A 21,918-nucleotide genomic window follows, 5' to 3' on the forward strand; every position below is an offset into this window, starting at 1 on the left:
ATATTGTATCTATAATTAAATTACACTTGCCTAAAACATAATTTTAAGAAGTATTTAGTTTTGTTAATAAAAGTTTGCTTCTTGTTGCAATTGCAGATTTTGTGCCATGATTATTTAGAGTTGTGAATAGTTATCAATAATTTCTGAAACCAGAATATAAACATTTTTAAAACTTTTAATGATTTGAATGTACAGATTCACTAGCTTGCAACAATAGCAATTTCACTGTCAATGGCACTTTTGACTGTAATCCAAATAACATATCATGAGGTTTGCCTGCTTTAAGAGATTAATTTAAATTAGTTCTAATTTTAAATACTGAGCAAATTTTATAAAATAATTTTAAAAATTAAAAATATGTATTTATATGCATGTGTTAAAAACTTTAAAACTATCAATGAAAATTATCATTAAAGAAATAGTAGAATAAAACATGCATACAAAATGTATAAAAACTAGTTGTTTGACTCCTGCATTATTATTGATTTCCTGCCTATCCCATAAAAAAACAAAACACTAGTATTTATGAAAACTCTAAATAATTTTCCCTAACAACATCTAGTGACTAATGAAAACTTATGAAATTGCTGCAACATTGTGGCTGTAGCATCTGAGATTAATTATTACAGCATGCTACTCTTTAAATATAAATTTTAATAGTGGTACAGTACATGTGATGATTATAAATAGAAAATTTGAGTTATAATATAAGTAACAATGTTTATACAAAACTGACATGATAATTTTTTATGAATGACCAAGCTCTCTTTTCCACAAAAGCTTTGTTCATCATTGACCCTTGTTGAGATCTTAAAATAATTTCAATGGATGACTTTTCCACATTACCTAGAATGTGTTTCAAAATACTTAATTTAATTGGTTTTCTTAAATTTGCATAATCTTTCAATAGTTTTCTTGTTGTAGATCTTATGTAATCTTTCTTAAAATAAGTAAATTAATGAACTATATTTTATGTTTTTAATGAAGAAATATTGTAAATGACATCCTTTAAAAAAAACAACAATTTAGGACCTGGCATGGCCAGGTGATTGGGCACTGAACTCATAATCTGAGGGTTGTGGGTTCAAATCACCATCACACCAAACATGCCCCACCCTTACAGCTGTGGGAGTGTTATATTGTGATAATCAATTCCACTATTCATTCGTAAAAAAATAGCCCAAGAGTTGGGAATGGGTGATGATGACTAGCTACCTTCCCTCTAGTCTTAATCTGCTAAATTAGGGATGGCTAGAGCAGATACCCCTCATGTATCTTTTTGTGAAATCTAAAAAAAATAGAAATAAATTTGTGTTTCTATTACAAATGCTATAAGGTAGACTACATAGCAATTTTTCGTACAGAAGAAATGTGTTCCAATAAATATTCAAATGATAAGTGTTGATGGTTTTGTTAAGTTTCACTCCTCCAAATATTCATGAATTACTATGTCAGACCACTAGGAAAGCCATTTTCTTTGGAACATCTTGATTATCAAACTATTTATGCAAAAATGTATAAATACTTGAAATTTTATTTACATGATTAACAAAGTTTTCCTGGAGCACAGTTAGAATTACTATATATAACATGGAGTTAAATTACAGGCCAGTAAATGTTTTCTAAACTTCACACTTGGTGTTTTCATTACAGTAATGAACTAATGTATTTAAGAATGCAAGTTGATAATTCTACTGATGTTCAATAGTGAATTTGGTATTCTTAGCCTCAATATTCAGTTTGTTGATTTTTACACTAGAGGAGTTGCTCGTCTTCCTTTAATATTATCATGTTGCAGAAACCCAGGTAGCATTGTGCTAGTCCTGATCTCTTTGTGTTTTGAGAAGATTCTAAAAACTCCCTCAATGACTTGTTGATGGTTTATTTTCTGAGTATTGTGTCTGAGGTAATATATTATCTTTTTTTAATTTAAAAAAATATTTTTGTAATTTTATATTCATTGTATCAGTAGGATCCTGGTCAAGTTTTATAAATTTGGTTGAATCACTTGGATCAGATGTTATGAACTGTTTCCTCAAATAATCCATTTTATCCTAAATTACTGTACTTTTTCCTTATTAGTGGCAATATTGTTGTTTTTACTAAGAATTTTAATGCCAAACAGTTCTTCTTTACTTATGTAAGAACTAGTAATCAGTCATAAAGACTCAAAAGGTCAGTTATTCAATTGAATTGAATTTTAATGTTACTAAAAGAGTATGTAGATTCAGATTGCATAGGTTGTTTAAACTATAGCTATAAAAATTATTCACAATGTAGAAAATAACCTTCAAATTTCAACTTGCTAAGAGGTATTGTATTTTAAATCAAGAGCAAAGACTTTCTTTCAAACTTCACTCAAAACATAACTAGCATGATTACAGATTATGGTATCTAGTTGTTCTATGAATAAATCCTTAATCTGATATCACTTTGAACCAGTTAGTTTAGTTAAAAAATGGTAAAAGAAAGAGTTGGAAAGAAGTAAAATATCTTAGGTGTAAATTTAATGTTTTAATAAAAATTATTAAAATGAGATACTTATTTCAAAAGCTATATTTTTGAAGTTCACTTATTTTTCAACTCACAAAACATATTTTCTGTTCAATATAATCTTTACCTTCAGATAAATGAGGTAGCTATGAATTCCAGATTAGCTCTCTCTCTAGCAGTGTGTTTACTTTCTTTTTCATGAAAAACAATAAACAATTGTTGAAGAGTTCATGGTTTTAAACCATCATGAGATGTATGTGGATGATAGTTTTTACTGTGTTCAGGTTTTCCAGTGTTAGGAATATTTAAATAGCAAACAAACAGTATCAGATTCACTGTCGAACATCAGCAGAACTATCTACTTACATTCTTGGATACATTAGTTCAAAATTGTGATTGTAACTTTGTGAGTTTTACGATTAATAGCATTTTTTGTATTTAAGTTTTAATGTGTTATGTACCAACTGTATTCAAAGAAAACTTGTTTAAAACATAAGTTCGTTATGAAGATGAAACTTCAAGTACTAATTGGTGTTTACATAAAGAGTTGGATATGTTTAGGTTATTTTTATTAAAGAAGTGGTTTTACTAGTTGACTGACAGAATAATTTGTAATTGTCTGAGAAAGCAAAACTTCACAAAAAGCTATCATCATATGTATTTCTGAAATGTTAGTTATTATTATTTTACCACATATCCATAAGTATTCTTAGTACATAGAGAAACATCAGTGCAACCTTCTTCAGAATATATCTCTTACAACTGAAGTGTATTTATAAACAAAGACGTCATCTGCAATATTTCTTCTGCATAAATATTGTATTTCTCCATGGAAAGCATCAAGTGTATAAAATCAGTTTATTTGTTATTATTGCATGTAAGGTTACACCAGCTTGAAAAACCATGCAAACTTAAGTGTGATACAGTCATCCATATAAATTATTTTAAAATTTTATCAAAGGTTTTTTGTCCCATTAAAACAAGGGCTTTTGTACATAAAAAGAGAGCAAAATGATAAAGATAGTACACCAAGAAACTAATGTTTATAAAGCTACAAAATGAATAACTTAGTAAAATATTAATACTTCAATTAAAATAACCAAGTTAATTATAATGGATAGAAAAATAACGTACTAAGCATACTACGAGCCGTGTTTTAACACAAATAATCTAACTTAAACTATCCCTCTCAACAGATTGTTAACTTATTAAGAGAACAAATGAAAATAGTAAATTTAAACCCTAAAAAATAATTGAAATGTATAAGTAATGATAAATATGACAATAACATTAATTAATAAAAGGTAACATGACTAATTGCATAACATTATACTGTACAAGGCTTTTGTTAAGTATAGAAAGGTGTTAATTTAAAAGGAATAAAACTAATAATGGCCACCATTATTGCAATAGAAATTAGTTAAGAATTTAAGGTGTAGATGAGATAGTTTTTAAAAAAATGAAATTATTAATAAGTGTTACCAAAAAGATTACTGGATTTACTTCAAAAATAAACAAAGCTAATGCTCAAAATATGGTAGGAGAAATCTCATTTTATAAATTTGAAAATTAGTGTATATGGTCTGTACACAAAATCTTGTAATGTGGGATGATTCTGTTTTATCTCAAAACTGTAAGAAGTAACATGATTTCTTGGTAATATTTGTATTTGCAAATGAAAGATTTATTGCTTCAAAATTAAGAATGTTTCATCAAAAGTTTGAACTTGATTGTTTCATTAACAGTGCTTATAACTGTAAGTTCAGATAGTCTGCATTATTTGTATTATAAGAGCATTTTCCAAGACGAGTTCTGGTGAGTAAATGTATTCTGAAACAGTACTTACCTCCATTCAAAAGATTAGCTCTTCTCATTTATTTTTACCCTCTATATGAATATATTACATCTTATCTCTCATGCAAATCATCATTCCTCATCCACCAATCAGCAGTAGCATAGCATGCTTACATGACACATGACTCCCTCTACAACTTTCACTTCTCGTTTGGCAGCTTTCGAGTTTGGATGTGCTTCTTTTTTTTTATTGCTACGTTTTTGGCTTCATGTATGCTAAACTACAATTGATTTGTTTAACCAGATTCATTTTTTATATTTATCAGTTAATTCACATCACTTTCTTTCTGTACTCAAGTGTTGTGAAACTTTTCTGTGCAATGCATTCAGGAATTAACCTTATCACTTTGGGGTTTACAACAACAACTAGTGCTTTTCATGGACCTCAGATGCAGGCAACTCAATGACAGATCTTTCTGCTATCGTGTAGCAGGAAGTCAAATATCACAGGGTTCAAACTTTCTTCTCGGACTTTGCACCACAGTTTCTGCTGAAACTTCTGAACCTTTGCTGGCTGACAAAGACTTTATTTGTCTTTTCAGAAGCCTTTAGAATTTGCCAATCATTCCCATTTCCAACCTGGGGATTCTCTTAGGCTTAATTTGGTCATCTTGGAATTTCTGTCTCAGGTTTGTGTTGCTTGATTTCTGTCACTTTTTTCTTTTTCATCTTGTCCTTCATTTTGTATGTACTAGTTTCCTGCTTTTGGTTTTTTCTACCTCCTCTGATATTTATGTTATTGCTGTTCTTTTAATCTCACATTTCCATGAGGAGATTAGCGTGTTATGCCCCCTAAGGACTTCTCATCAGTTCGCTAATTCTACTATCAAGTGGACTATACGTTTTTTGATTGATAGTTGTTTTTTACCTTTTTCAAGGGTGGATCCCAAATCTAGTGTTAGTCTTACGTGTACCTTTCTCTAGCATCTTTTTACCTTACATTGGCTGTCAGAAGATCTCTACAGATATCCTGAGATTTGTTTTGACAGTATCTTTTTTTTTTCTCTCCTCTGTACTTTTCTTCAAGTATGGCCATAAATATGTGATTTCTTTATTTTGGGGACCTTTTAGGCAGGAACTGAATTTTCACTTGTGTCATTGTTCCCTCTGTATCTTTCAACTTTTTCCTTTTTTGAGGCTTCATGTATTTGCTCCTGTCCTTGACTATATCAAGCACCAAGTGATGTTGGCCCAATAACAGACTATCCTTACAACTTTTATATCCCTTTTGTCACAGTTGGAACCTCATATGCCACTTATTCCTCTAACCCTTTCCTCTTCCTTCAATTATGGGTACTTCTTTTTGTCAAATTCCTTGATGGAGTATCACTCATTACCACTAGTACTGATGACTATCCTGAGAAATCAGGCCTTGTGGGAGCTCGATTGTTGGTGCTTCATCCTTATTGGCTCCTTCCTGTCAGTGATAAATGGGTTCTAAAGGTTCTTTTTAAAGATTTTGTTATCCAGTTTCCTTTCTCTTCCTGTCTTTTCCTACCCATTTCCTTTCCTTGTGCTTGAGATCCTATCTTGTGTCTGCATCTGTCAGAGGCAGTTGAGGATTTACTTTGAATCAAGCAATTGAATTGACTCTCCATCTCCCTGAGGTTTTTCTTCCTTTTTTTTTTCTTTTTGTCAACATGACAACTTGGAATTGATAGCCAATCATTGATTTCATGCTTCATCATGCTCCCCAATTCACCATGGAGTTGTTCTTCACCCTGAGCTGGGTGTTTTCACCTAGGTGGTAGGTGCCAATAATAGATGTCTTCATTGCTTACCTTCATATCCTGTTAGCACTTCAGTTTCGACCTTCTCTTTGGTTTGTCCATATTGAGGAGGTTTACCTACTTGGGGCACTCCCTTTGAACTTGCCTTGGTTCCATAAGTGTTTCATCACATTGTACAAGCTTTTGCTCATCATTTTCATGTTTTGGAGTTGCAGTGCCATTATTACATGAATGTATGACTCCTTTTAACTATTTTGAGCAGGAGTCAGCCACTCACATTCACCACCAACTTTCCATAGCAGATGTAATGGGCTGGTTGTTTGCATGAGAGAGATTCTTATTTCAACCTGCCCAATCCCTGTACATTTGGATGTATTCTTCAACCCAAATATCAGTAGCATTGTATCTTCTCCTTTGCATCTGTATTCCATAGATCTTGGTCACTTATTGTTTTAGAGGTTCTGTAATGTTTGGGATTTGGTCTTCCATGACCACTTTGGCCACCCTTGGTTGTATACATGTGAGATTCCTGCAGGGAACACTTCATATCCAATTGAACCTTGCACTGGATCCTATTATTTTCCACTATTTACCTTCCTCCTTCCCTGAGAAACAAACTGCAGTGGTAGTTGGATTATATATCAGAGGGTGTGCCACTTCCTCCCCTGCATCTGGTTATACATATGCTCATAGATGTTTCCCTTTTGGGCTGGAGGGTTTTGATCAATCACTATGAAGCTTTGAACCATTGGTCTGCAGGTGAGACTGAGACTGTCTTACTTATTAATTTTCTCTAACTTCTCATGATTCATTGGGCTTTACATTACTTCATTTTTCTCACCCATCACTATATCTTACCAATCATGAAGGGCCCAGAAATTTCCATTTTTGGACATTGGATATTCTTCACTGGGTTATGCATATAGCACATTCATCTTATCACATGTCCTGTGCTGAGTGAATGTCTTCAATCCAGTCAAAGATCATCTTCATGCCTATGCCAAATCTCTCACACATAGTGGTTATTCAAATCCCTTGTTTCAGGGACCTTTGCCTTTGTGGGAGTTCTACCAAATTGGAAGTATTAGCTATGGACCTCAATACACAATTGTCTCTGTTTTGGTTACTTGTACTGTATCCCAAAACTGTGACTGTCTATACTTTCTGCCTGGATTGTTTTCACACATACTTTTATGTATGCACTCCACTCCTTGTTGTATTCTTCTGATTGCACCCCATTGACCAGCACAATCTTGGTTTCTGAGGCTCTAATCCCTATTTCTCTTCCACTGTTCCCTCTCTTCTGCATCAGCCTTAATCCTTTGTTCCACATCCCTTTCTCTCTATCCTACATCTTCACACCTAGTTTTTGTCTGGTCCTTTGCAAGATGATCTGGCTTCCCATGTAAAGTTGCCTCCCAGTTAGCTACTTTCATTCATCATTCTTCCACAGATATGTACCACTGCAGAAGATATTTTGCAGTTAATTAGCTAGCAGGGAATTTCCTACCAACTAACCTTCTATGACTCATGTGGTGGAATTTTCCACCTGGCTCTTCCACTATGAGTCTTCAATCTCTTTGCTTTCTGGATTTCAAGTAGCCCTCTCCCTTGCCTTCCATTTTTCTAATCCCTTTGGAGTGTTTACTTTCTCTATCCTCAATATGTTCATATATCCCTTTCAGATTCATAAACCTCCCAGGCACCCTCCCCTTCTGGATTGTGTCATTACTTTGGTACTCCTTGCCTTGACTTACCTCTGTTTTATAAACTTTCCTCTTGGTCCTTTTTTCATGTCCTTTAAGATATATTTCTTTCTACTTTTGGCTTGCAGACATCACTAGTCTGATTTGTTTGCCATTGACATTTCACTTACCCTTTATCATCCCACCTATCTCCTCATTTCTGGTCTGTTTGGTCTACTCCCCTCTAACTTCTTCATTCCATACGTTTTCTCCATCTGATCTGTCTTCTCACATTTTTCTTTTCTTCTTGTCTTTGCCATCTGTTGGAGGAGATTTTCCAAGGTACATATATCATGCCCAATACATTCGTTGTCCAGCTAAGGTCATGCTCCAGACTTCAGATTGACTTTCACAAGTAATTTTTATTAATTTTCTTCTTTTTAGTGGCCTTTCTTTTTTCTATTTTGTCACACAGATTTTGATCTGTGGCAACCACTGGAGTTGATTCGCCTCTAAACTGGTTGGTGTGGCCTCTTACTATTAATTTACATACTAGGTTGAGTTGATCTGTTGCAAATACAGTTCATCCCTTTTGATTTGGATTCCTCGTTCTTCCTACATGTGGATGCCCTTTCTCAATGTCACGGTCTTGGATTCAGTTGAATTAATCAAAATAAGTTCTTACACAAGTTGAATCCATTCTCTTGATGCCAGATGGCCAATCCCAGATTGCTGTAGAGTGTTGATCCTTGTATAATACCCAGTAATTGGATCTGGTATTAATCCCTGATTATAGGGTTTAATATGAAAAGGGTGCAAAATAGGCATTTCACGTTTTTATTGGTTTGGTTTGGTTTTTGGAATTTCGCACAAAGCTACTCGAGGGCTATCTGCACTAGCCGTCCCTAATTTAGCAGTGTAAGACTAGATGGAAGGTCATCACCACCCACTGCCAACTCTTGGGCTTCTCTTTCACTAACGAATAGTGGGATTGACCATCACTTTATAATGCCCCCACTGTTGAAAGGCCGAGCATGTTTGGTGCGACCGGGATTCGAACCCGCGACCCTCGGATTACGAGTCAAACGCCATAACACGCTTGGCCATACCGGGCCCCAACATGGACAAGCACAAAGCTTGTGGCACAAGTAAAAAAAATATGGAGGGCAACAATAAATGAAAATATCTAATCTTGTGAGGAAGGTAAGTACCTACCTATCAAAAATACATAACTCTGGCAGTGTGAAGAAAAAAGCCTTGATAATCCATTAAAAAATATAATCAGTATATTTACTGCCACTGTTAATATATATGGCTTTGTTATAGTCTTCTTACCAAGATTTGGTATGAATGGAGTTTAGATTTTATTAAATATAAATTGTCATACATGTCGTCTCTTGTTTTTGCTCTTTTTTAAATTTAATTCCACAGAATATCTCATAAATATTCTGTTTATCACAATTGAAATAACTTGTTTATTACTATAAGTAGAACTTTATTTGTTTATATGTAAAAGTTATCAACATATACATTTTAAATAGAAGTAAATTGAATATCATATTAAAAAACTACTTTTGTAAGAATAATGTTTTAAAATAAATTATTTTTTGGAAGTTAATTTTATTCTGTTTTCTATAGCCAGTGGTCAAGAAACCACGGTTCACCCGTATTTTACATCAACTAACTGACCATGTATCTAGTCCACATCAAAAGGAAGTGACTTTGACTTTTGTCCAATCAACAAATACCTGTGAAAGTCCAACAATTAGAAAATTGGATAACAATTGCAAAAGTGGCCAAGTACTCCCTGATGCTTGGAAAAATAAATATTTAGTAAGTGGGATCTCAAGATCAAAACAAGAAGAGTCAGGTGTGTTTATTTTTTCATTGTAAAATACTTATAAGCTTGTAAAATAATTTCAGTAGTAGATAGGTGAAGATACATATCTACATGTTTGTCATAATGCATTAATGCCTTTATATTGTAAATATATATTTACGTAGAAAATATGAGCTTTCACAACTGGGCATAACCTAGTGGTAATTGTGCTTGGACTGTAAATCTGAGAAGCCATGATTTGTAGCCAACTTCCATAAATTTGCATGCTCTGTAGTCTGGAGTCATATCTGTACTATAAACATTATGCTCAAATCCCCCTAATTGGTCATGCAAGAGTAGCCCAAGAAGTGTTAACTAGCTGACTTCTCTCTAACCCGTCATTTCAAAATTTAGGACTGCAATGTGCAACTAGCCCTTTGTGCAAAAATTCTGAAATAGAAAGACAAATTGTATTTTCTTATAACCCAGATTCAGTATTATATTGGAATTATATTAAGTGAATTTTTAAATTATTTTAATTAGAAATACTATAATGGAAATTATGTGTTGTTTTATGTTTTGTTTATTGGTCTTCTTTAATTAAAGGAAGCAGAACTTGGGCTCATGTGGCAACAAAACAAACTTCTACAGGGTCTAGTAGTTTTCCCAAATTGCAAGACAGAACTTCTTTTGGCAAGAATAACTTCCCTGTTGATGAGCAAACTAACAGATGCAATGAAACTGACAGTCTGAGTCTGTTTGATACCATGAAATCCTTTGGATTTCAGTCTTTGAAAAATGATGCATTTTCAGGAAGCACATCTCGATTAAGAAAGAAAGGAAAGAAAGTAATTTTCACTTTACAGACTTCGAGTTCTTCTGAATCTTTGAGTGGTGATGTTTCTGGTAATGCAACCAAATCATCATCATCATCTCCACAAAGACGAAACAGCATGCCTTCCAGACGTCCTGGCAGTCAGAAGCAGAAATATAAACATTCAATCAGTGACACTAGATTTTCTTGTGGTGCATCAGACAACAGTAGCTTTTTCGATGATACTCAGGTGCAGCCTCACTTTGTTAAATTCAGTCAAACAAAAATTAGTCTGAAGAGACAAGTGGATCGGTTTTCTTCAAAGGATCAGAACACTTCCTCAATCTGGGATCATCCATTTAAATCACAGTTCTGTACAAGAAATCCAAAACTTAAATCAGGACGAAACTGTCGAGAAACACCACAGTCTTGAGACTGTACTTTGTTACCACTATGTGGAAAAAAGAATGGCAAAATGTAGATGAACAATAAATGAATATAAAAGTGCAACATAGGAAAAAAATCATTGTTTGTAGACCAAGTAAGAGACATTGTAATATATTTAGAAACTTGCTTAATTTATACGTGCAAACTCACTGTATTACTTGAACAAACTACAAAGTCGATTTATACCAACCATATGATGTCTACAGTAAATCTGTTAGATAACATAATTCTTTATGGAATCAGTTTAAATAAATCAAGATGAATTGTGTTTCAAATCTGTTTGAAACCTACTGTTTTACAATGTACAGCTTGTACAGTAAGTAAGATTAGTTTTAAAAACAGGTATGATGTTCAGTCATGGTGTAAACTTTATCAAGTACACAAGTTTTTAGAGTAAAGAATATTTTAGCATTTAAATCAACATTCAAAATTCAATGGTGTATTTAAATTCTAAAATTTATTGTAGTTACTTATTCATGTTGAATATCAATATTCATGAATTTTACAGATTATTTATGGGTTGTTAAATAAAAACTCTGGAATATTTTATACAAAATATTTCCATAAGCTTATGAATTTATGGAAAATTAATGATGAAAGATATATATAGATGTGCCTGAGTATTTGTTAGTTGTGGGATTGTTTATTTTAATAATAAAACTTCTCTGATTTTCCTTCTGTTACTGTCAAACTTTTGTTTTAGTACTGTGATATTCTATTCAGAAAAACTGTATTTGTTTTTACTCATATGCTCATGAACTTGGAAAAGGGGACTTTGGTGTTATTTTACCCTGATTTTAAGTTATGCTTTGTTTCATCTATGCAAAGAGCTGGACAACTGTTACAATATTTTGTAAATGTTTCCAACCTAAAACACCTAAAATCTATGGTTTACCAGAAGTCTGTAAAAACTCAATAAACTTATGCCCATTTATTACTATTATTCTTATCACTCTCTAAACTACAACCTTGATAAATACTTCAACTGGATTGTAGAATCTTATGTCTACAAAATAAGCACCCAATTAAAAAACACTCCACAATATCTACAACACTTGCATAGTTTAGACAGTAATGTCTATGTTCAGCTTTGACATCATAAACCTATTTCCTTAGACTCCTTGTCATGAAGCAATACAACTTACTGGAGAAATTATTTCACAAGATACCAAAAAGAAATTTAATATAAAATGGAAACACCTAACTAAACTGTTACAACTAGTCACATTTATTTGCTTTCATTACAAAAAATAATCCTTCCTTTAGTTACATGGACTTGCCCTGGGAAATTCACTGTCGGGTATTTTGGACAGTTGTTTCTTACATTACATGGAACAGCATGCAACAGCCACTTCCATATACAAGCCTACATTTTGGTTTAGATATGAAGATGGCATTTTTGTGCCTTCACTTGCCAAGGTGAACAAACAAAATTTTTCCAACACATAAACAATCTACTTAAAGACATACATTTCACAGTAGAAAATTAAAACAACTGCACAATAATTTTTTTAAAATATTAATATCACATGATCCTGCCAAGGATTAACCACTAAAATTCATAAAAAAACAAACATTGTAAATTACATAAACTGGTTTTCTAATCATGTAATCCACCAGAAGCTAGGCACTAAAAAGCCTCCTTAATTTAGCATACACTCTATGCATCACAAAAAACATCAATGAAGAAGTTTTGCACTTAACTAAATGTTTCACTAATATAAACCAGTTTCCTACTAGTAGTCACAGAAACTGATTTAGATAACCCAGGCAAGACATTAAACAAACTCAAACACACTGCAAGACAAACATCTAATTACTTGCACCATCCCATATATATAGAAAATATTAGCATACTTCTATCAGAAATTTCAAAAATACTAGCATATAGATATAAACTTATCATAACACCCAGATTCATTTTCACTCCTGGAATTAAAATTTAACACCTTCAAAAAATTGCAATTCCATCTTGTCAGGAAAAAATTTACAAAATACAGTGTAACAATTGTCCACTTAATTGAAATAGAACGTAAAAGAATACCAAAAGCCCCTTTCCCAAATCCATGAACATATGAGCAAAAACAAAAAAATTTGTTCTTAACATAACTACTAAAACACAAACCTAGCACTAATAGAAGAAATATTAGAGAAGCTTTATTAATAAAATAAAACAATCCTACAATCTACAAATACCCAGGCACATCTCTATATATCTTTGATTATCAATTCCCCACACATTCATAAGTTTCTACAAATATTTTGCATAAAATATTTCGTTGTTTATTTAGCCATACATAAATAATCTGTGAAATTCACATATATTGATATTTACATGAATAAGTAACTACAATAAATTCCAGAACTTAAATAACTTGTTGGATTTTAAATGTTTATTTAAATACTAAAACATTCTTTTCTGTACAAACTTGTGTATTTGATAATGATAGCACCCATGATCAAAACATTGTAGCTGTTCTCAAAACTAATCTTACTCACTGTAAAAGCTGTAAATTGTGAGAAGTATACTTAATCAGTAAGTGACATCAAAATGAAACTTGTTTGAAACCTAGTTTAAATTAAATCATTTTAAAAAATACAAAAGAGGATTTAGTGTACATAGAAAATTGTTTTTAAATAATTATGTGTGTAATGACATTAACTTATACTGACCAGTTGGTGCACATAAACTTATAAACTAATCCAGAATATGATTGAACTAGCTTAAATAAATCACTTGATGTAATTGTAAATTTATTAAATAAACCATTCAAAGATTGAATCAGTTTAAACAGTTCAATTAGTTTGCAGTGTTAAACTGTTAAACCATTTTATAATGAAAATCCCCCCACACACTTCTTATTACAATATGAAACAGATGTTTATGGTTCAACAATGGTAAATGCTTTATCTAACTTTTGTTGTTTGTTTAACACCCACACAAAAGTTTGCTAAAGGTAATAATTTATGATTCTTACAAGACATTGTAAAACATGTTCAGTTACAAAGTGACACTATTCTCTCAGTTTAGTAAGTAACATGCGACAAAATGTAAAAAATGACTGTAGATAATAAGTCTGAAAAAGAATAGCAGATGTGATGGCATCCATCAAATAAAGTAATACTGAATTGCCTATTGTAAGAACAAGCATAAAATTTTGTAACTTTTGATGAATATCAAAAAATGTTTTTTTCCATAGAACATTTTAAGTAGGTAAAATATGTACTATTTATATTAGGATGGTAACTGAATAGTCTTGTTGCATAATTCATCAGTCCTCTTGACCTAATAAGCTGTTTTACTACAATAAGTGTCAATATTGTTTTCAGGGATAAAAGTACTTAGTTTCTGATATGAAAATATTGATTCTCACTCAGTTATATGTTTCGGCTCAAATATCAAGTGATGCAAGTTCTTAATAGTACAACTATTACAATTAACTTCTGATTAAAGCAAGTTATCCATTATCAGAATTAAAAATCAAACTATTTAATTAAATATAGTTGTTTTCTTACATTCTTTCTTATAAAGATTATAATGCATTGCTTTATTATTTGGGAACATTCACTCATAATGATTTTTAGGAATTTATCATCAAAAAACCACGTGCAGTGATTTACTTGCACAAATGAATTTGCATGTGCAAATTGTGTGGTTGCTTAAAGTGATATATATCACTATATATATAAGACATATAACAAGAAAATATTTACTCTTTAATGTTATCAATATTTGCATTATGTTAGCAGAGTTATCAGTTTTATCAATATTATAAAAAAAGAACCAGGTTTTACACTAGACATAGTTTGCATATGTTCTTCCTTCTTCCTCTCCAGTAAGATCTGAACCATGAAACTTTTTCTGCATGATTTTATTGCCTCTAGCTGCCATCTTCTTCTTTTATTCATGAACAACCCCTTCATATTCTATTAATATCCTGCTGAATGAAGTTTTGTAGGTAACATGTTTCTGCTTTACTCAGGAGTATTTATAATTTTATTGTGACATATGACTGAACACAGCTTTTTATACATACACCGAATATGTTTAATTACATTTGTGACTGTGAATTTCAAATGAAAAGGACAATTATATATGTTGTTCCTAACCTTTTATGTTCTATGTCATACAAGTTATTATACTGTTAAGTTTTTAGTATCTGTATAATTAAAACTAGTTCTGTGTAATAAATGAGGCTAGTAAGCTTAAAGCATTTTTTGGTGAAGTCCAGTCATGATTGTTATATGATTCTAACATTCTTCATTTTTATGTTTCATTAATGGGGGTATAGAAACTTTTTTTTTTCTTGAAGATATTATCATAGATTTTTTTTTATTGAAGAACTACCTGTAGTATGTTCTTGTCAGATAAAACAATACTGTTTAAATTAAATATTGATATGTGTATACGTAACATTTCTTCATTTTTAAATGAGTTAGAGAAAAAACAAATACATTAGTTCAGTTAGTTTTAAGAGGCATCATTAAAACCTTATTTGAATGTTATTTCTGTGTTGAGAGTGAATCCTTTCTGTGGACAAATAAAAATGATATAAGGCTAGTCAGAGACTTAGTTTAATATCACTTAATGCATTAACTAAGTATTATCTACTAGGAATCATACTCATCTGTGAGATACTTCTTTGGAATTTAGTTTAATTTCCTTTTAGTGAGTAAATTATTTCTAACAAATACTAAATAAAATCCATTTATAACCTAGGCAGAATGAGTAGTGTAATTGAAATTTAACCCTCTCCCTACTCATAATATCTTCAGTGTGTAAAATTAATTAGCATTATTAGTGAGAACCAAACCAGTATGAGAAATTTAACTGAAATGTAGTTAAGCCCTCTCTCTACTTGATATTCATGTTTGATCAGTAAGTTTTTTGTCTTTTGTAATTATCAAATGCAATCCAATGAAAACATAACCAGCTGTAAGAAGCATACTCAACTTGTATGTTCATTGGCACCTTTACACACTTATCTGTAGGCCAAAGTAAAGATTAAATTTCATAAGTTTGTGATAGTGGTTTTAATTCATGTTTCACTTCTTTTTATAGCATGACCCCTATTTCATTTTAAAATACATAATTTTTAATACTGTTGTTTGTTTTCTTTATATATTTTATATGCATAAAGTATGTTACCTTTAGAAACTGTCATACATCTATCCAATGATATGTAGTGCCATTCATTGGTTAAAAGATATTAAATGACATGCGTGATATCTTTACTATTTATATTATAACTATATATACGGGTGTTATTCAGAATATCAAAAGAAGATACCCACACACCAGTCAAGTAAGTTGGAGAAATTTTGTTGTGATAGTCTGAGTCATCTTGACACTAGCCCTCTTGATGTAATAAGGTAGGTAAGTAGTAAAGAAAACAAAAATTATAGTTTCAGAAATTTTTAAATTGTTTTGCTAAAAATTTTAGTAACTCATTTAACATATTATTAGTATATTGTGACTGATACTTTGAATGGTCAGTTTTTAGCTTAGGAATTTGATAGTGTTTTTTTTTTATCCATGAATTATTTCAAATTCTTGTTGATCCCTACTGTTAAGTACTACAATACTTAAACTTAGTTAATATTAAACTAAAATCCTCACTTTATTAAAATTCCCAAGCACAAAAGATAAGAGATTTGTATATTAACTCTGGTTTATTGATTATGTGCCCAAATATAAAAGTATGCTTTTAATATAAGAGAATCTTATATAAATTAAATATTTGTTTTTTATTTTTCTCTAACAGTTAATCAACAATGGCCATAATTCAACAATTTCAACAGTGCTATTTTTGTCAGACTCTCAGTCTAAATAATCCATCTCTGAAATAATTGCATTCACACTAACATCTGTCTTACCAAATAGTGATATTGAGATAAAGAAATAAACAACTGGCTAACTCCAGATCAGACATATTTTTAATATAATTTTTTGTACACCTTCTTCAGTTTGTATATTATACTACAGCACTAAGAAATGGGCTAAATATTGTTATGAAAATCACAAAAATAAACAATATTTGAATAAAATTGTAAAAATAACATCAACAGTTTTTTTATAAAATTCTCAAACATGAAATGTTTCCTAACTATTCTATTGGTTGCTGTTTGCTATTCCTCAGGTACATGTAATACATTTCTTTCTCATTTTTGCTTCATATTAAAATTTCCAGTTTTAATTTTCCTCGCTTTTGGATCCTTTTATATAGTAGAAAATGAATGTGTTGCAAAAACCAACAGAAAAAAAAAAAAAATATATATATATATACAATTAAAACCACGTAAGTGATAAAGATCGAACAAAAAAACAGGTTGAACAATCACCACTATTTGCTATATTTTGATTTAAAGAAGGATGATGTTTCAAGCTAGCACTCTTCCTCTGATTGCACAGCTTACAACCAAATTGAACAATAGAACAAAGAGTGCTAGCTCAAAACATCATCCTTATTTAAACAAAAATATATCAAAACTTGGAGACTGTTTCATGTATTCTAAACTCATTGGCACTGCTTATGAATTCATTGACATATCTGTTCCACGTGCTTTTAACAATTTTTTGTTAGGTTTTCATTAATACTAGATATTGTTTTATTTTACTTTGCTCTTCTCTGCTTGTCATAATTACTTAATGAAATATTTTCACGTTAGTGATATGACTGTTTAATTCTTTAATATTTTTTACATGCCAAACTCAGTTATAAATTATTTAACTCGAGGACATTGTAAGCTCACAATGTAAGCAACAAGTTCCATAACTACCTGAAACAGTTTAAAGTAATATCATTTCTCACTAAGTAACCCACCTATGTCTATAATAAAAATTGCAGCAGATAAAACTAGATAAGACTTGGTTTTGAAAATGTCTTTTTGTAGTTTTAAGATAAACACAGAGCTTTATACTTTTCTTTGCATAAGAGAGATAGGAAATATTCAGCTTTCCATATAAATGCAGCACTCAGTAAAGTGAATTATGACATGAAGACATATTCTTGTATCTTACATTAGGTAACAAAACCTAGCTAAGAACTACTGTGATGTGTAGCAACTTAAGTTCATCAAGCTATTTTAAGTTCTCAAGTGACCATGGTATTAGTTTTGTTTACTAGTGCAAGTCTATATTTTTCTGTTTTACAATTCACACATTAAATTGTGAAGTAACAATGACATCACATAGATGGAAAGTTTGATAGCTTTAATCTATCTTTTGGAATGAATGTTACTTTTTATTTCTATTAAAGAATGCTTTTCTTACCAATTTTACTTGTTTCTTCCTGAGCTTCCTTTCTCTAATTTAGCATTTAACATGCTTTTTGCTATGTAATATGTACTTTTGCCTTTGTGTAATCTGTGTAAAACAGCTGTTTCTCAAAGTGTAAGTTATTTAATAAATGTCTAGAAAGTACACAATTATTTTTTCAACTCATTTATAATCCTTCAGGTATGGTTTGCATGAAGAATAGTCTTATCATTGATATTCATTATTTATGCTTTTAATCTAAAAAGCTGTTTGTTATTGTTTATTATTGCTTTCATATACAGTTGTGAGTTGTAATTTCTGTGAAGTTTTGAATTGCAAAATATCTTTAAATATTTGGTGTAAAATTATACAGCTGTAAGTTATGAATTAATAATTTGGGAGTTACCTGTCTGAAGAACATTAAACAACTTCTAGATGTGACTTGTTCATATAATTCAAGTTTTCATTCAGTTTGACAAGAGAGTATGGAATCTGGACCAAGTAAAAAAAAAATTTTTTTAGTTTCCTTTCTATTTTTTATTCTTATTAGCTAAAACCTTGTATAAATGTAGAGTATAGTAACTAATGTACAGCTTAGGTCAAAATATATCTTTGTGACTTAATTCCTGATGAACTTCTATGATGTTTAATTTTAGCTTCTAATCAAGGTTACCTATGTAGGTCACAGTTGAAAAAAAACCAACCCAGTAATTAGTACAACCCTTTCTGTTAGCAATATTTTTAACCATGATCTCAAAAATATCTCACAAGGTTTGGCCTGCTTAGAAACCAGTTTGAAAGAATAAAGGATGAAAAAACTACAAGAAAATAGATGTAACTTGACATGTTACTACAGAAACTGCAAAAAATATCTCATAGGTAATGAAAACTCCTCCCAAAGGATACCAGAAAGGAACAGTTATAGATGTGGGAATTTTGCCATTACCATTACAGATGAAATGATGTGAAATCAACAGCTGTTAATACACAAAGGTAACACTTTAAGGGTAAGTCTGATCAAAGGAACAATACAGAACTAACCAGACATGTGAAAGCTAAATCTATGAAGCAAAGTTCAGCTAAGAATAGTTCAAATGAGAAGAAAAAAAGTTCATTATTTTAACAAATACACAACAGTCTGTGGGTTTATTGCTGGAAAGCTACAATAGCTCAACCTTAATTGGTAATGCAGGATGGGAAGTTACTTCTAAAGGTGAATAATAAAAGCAAAATAAACATATAGTTCTAGCTAGAGGAATGTTAGAAGTTATACTTTCTGTAATAAAAACCTTTACCCAACATAATATGGGAATAATTTTTACTAGGGTACTTTTTGACATAGGGCTTATTTATTAATTTTCTAATGCTCTTCTCACACTGGTGCAAAACAAACAAAAAAAAAAGATGATGTATGCATAGTTGATATTGTATCAACAACAGAGCTGTGTGTGGCACTACTATAAATAACATGCACTACATCCTGCGGAATCGTTTGTAGGTGTGACTAGACAAGCAATGCTAGATTTTAAAATTCATAGACGTTGCAGGTAGCATCACTGTTTTTCGTTTGTGCAAAACACTACTCACAACATGATAAACAGAAAATATAAATTACAATAATTTTTTTTATAATTATATACTTATAATTTGTTATAAGAAAAACAAGCCCAAACAACAATTGAAAGGATCTCTAGAGTACAAGCATTTTCTGCTGTTGTGAGGCACCTTTTAGGTAAATGGGTGGAGTAGTTCAGTGGTGATTTAGAACAAATCCAAAATTTTGAAGTTCATATAGATGGTGTCACTATCACTGTGTACAAAAATATGTACATTGTCTACCGTTCAGCCATGAAACAGCTTAATCGACTTATTTTATGTAAACTTACCAACATTAAAGTTCAACTATAGATCTTTTCACTCAGTGTGGAATCTCTATGCTTAGCTGCTTGACCACAATTTAATTTTCTGGTTCCTAACCTTCCTATTCTATAATAACAGTTATACCGTTAATACCATACAACACTATCCCAAAGTCGCAGTTCAAACCTCAGAATAGCTGTACATAAACAGTGTCCAAGGGATGTGGCAACATAAATATCCTATAGGCTTTATAATAAAATGTCAATTATGTTATTCATTCGATATGAATTGCTAGAATGCCTGAATATCCAATATTTCGCCGTAAAATCCTGTAAAAACACACCTCAAGTTATTGGAACACATATATGCTGAGATTTGATAAACAATAATAAACCATTTTTATAAGAGAAAAAAAAAGGGCATATAAGTGAAAAGACCCTTAAAAAGGCTGCATTGCTGTGTCATGTTGCCGAAAATGTGGACTACTGGGAGCAGTTGTCCTCGCAAACCTATCACTGAAGTAATTGTGTTCAACTTTGAGTGAAATTCTAAAGGAATTATCTTGAACAAACAGATCACCATGTAGAATCTTTGTGAACCAGTGAATATAACTTATGAAAGAGTAACACCAGTGATTTCATCAAGTCCTAAACTGTGCTGTGTTTGGATTGTTGGACTCGTAATTTCAAGGTCGCGAGTTCGAATCCCCGTCACACCAAACATGCTCACCATTTCAGTCATGGGAGCGATATAATCTGATAGTCAATCCCACTATTCTTTGGTAAAAGAATAGGCCAAGAGTTGGAAATGGGTGGTGATGACTAGCTGCCTTCCTTCTAGTCTTACACTGCAAAATTAGGGACGACTACCGCAGATAGCCCTCGTATAGCTTTGCGCGAAATCCAAAACAAACCAAACTTCTGAAGTTATCTAAGGTTTTCAGAGAAATACTAACGCCCAACAGTAATCCTCTTAAGTTAAACGGTTTGTAATGTTCAAAATCTATAAATTTTCCTTGTCAAATATCTGTAGTTTCCCGATTAATAAGCGTTTATCACAGTTATAGCTTCCGATGTTTTTAATATACTCACTGTAGCAAAACAACAATATAAAACTGTTTCTTGGGACGTCGATTTTACACATTTAAGCAAGATTTTCGAAATTTCAGTTGGCAACAGTACTCATTAATACACTAGTGCTTTCCAAAATCTTAAGGCCAATGAACATAAGTGAAAAATATGCATTTTGCGTTGTTAGACTCAACCACTTACTTGAGTAGAGCTTCAAAAGATAAAAATAAGAAAAGGGAAAATAAAAAACGTTTTTAGCATTTAATAGGGAAAAGGTGAACACTGAAATTAGTCTAAATACTAGCTGGTCAAAAGTTTAAGACCATACTGAAACGAAGCGTTAATCGGTAAACATGTAGCGAAATTTAGTCATTTGTGTTCAAGCATTAGCGTTGTCAACATCTCCCACTGACATCTCCTGTGTTACATAGGGTAAAAACATGGCAAAGGCTAAAAAGTTGACAGAGTTTGAACGTGGCAGAATTGTCGAGCTGCAAAAGCAAAGTCTCTCAACGTGCCATCGGTGGTGAGATTGGGCGTAGTAAAACTGCTGTTGCAAATTTCTTAAAAGACCCTGAGAAATACGAAACGAGAATTTCAAGTGGTCGGCCAAAGAAAATTTCGCTGGCGTTGAGCAGAAAGATTCAACGGGTTGTCCAGCAAGACACCAGCCGATTATCAAACCAGATTAAGGCCCTTAAGGACGCAGAATGCAACTCAAGAACAATAAGACAGCATCTATGAGAGAAAGGCTTTAAAACCGTAAATGTCTTCAAAGGCCATGCCTCCTTCCACACCACGAAACAGCTTAGTTAAACTTTGCTGAGAAGCACCAAACATGGGACGTAGAAAAGTGGAAGAAGGTTTTGTTCTCTGATGAGAAAATAT

At 31.7% G+C, this 21,918-nt stretch overlaps 1 protein-coding gene and 1 long non-coding RNA gene across 5 annotated transcripts in view; one reads left to right on the forward strand and one right to left on the reverse strand.

Annotated features, from left to right (window-relative positions):
* LOC143252965 (mitogen-activated protein kinase kinase kinase 20-like) overlaps positions 1-18,264 on the forward strand; it is a 149,768-nt gene extending 131,504 nt beyond the window's left edge. For 2 of the 3 annotated variants that reach the window (XM_076505918.1, XM_076505919.1), the window contains 2 exons: positions 9,401-9,632; positions 10,188-15,348. In XM_076505918.1, coding sequence (XP_076362033.1) covers positions 9,401-9,632; positions 10,188-10,828 — 873 coding nt within the window. In that variant the 3' untranslated portion in view covers positions 10,829-15,348. Of the gene's footprint in view, positions 1-9,400; positions 9,633-10,187; positions 15,349-16,115 lie in introns of those variants that run through there. The other variant, XR_013029274.1, reaches the window with a different exon arrangement.
* LOC143252967 (uncharacterized) lies at positions 10,715-20,166 on the reverse strand. Of its 2 annotated transcripts, none has more exons than XR_013029276.1 (3): positions 19,987-20,166; positions 18,507-18,592; positions 10,715-10,846 (listed from the first exon to the last, which is right to left on the reverse strand). It is a non-coding gene; the product is annotated as an uncharacterized LOC143252967 (long non-coding RNA). The 2 variants fall into 2 exon arrangements; XR_013029275.1 differs by lacking the exon at positions 10,715-10,846 and adding an exon at positions 16,938-17,058.
* Positions 20,167-21,918: the final 1,752 nt, after the last annotated feature.

The sequence above is a fragment of the Tachypleus tridentatus genome, chromosome 6 (genome assembly GCF_004210375.1).
Source record: "Tachypleus tridentatus isolate NWPU-2018 chromosome 6, ASM421037v1, whole genome shotgun sequence".
In the NCBI taxonomy this organism is placed as follows: domain Eukaryota; kingdom Metazoa; phylum Arthropoda; class Merostomata; order Xiphosura; family Limulidae; genus Tachypleus; species Tachypleus tridentatus.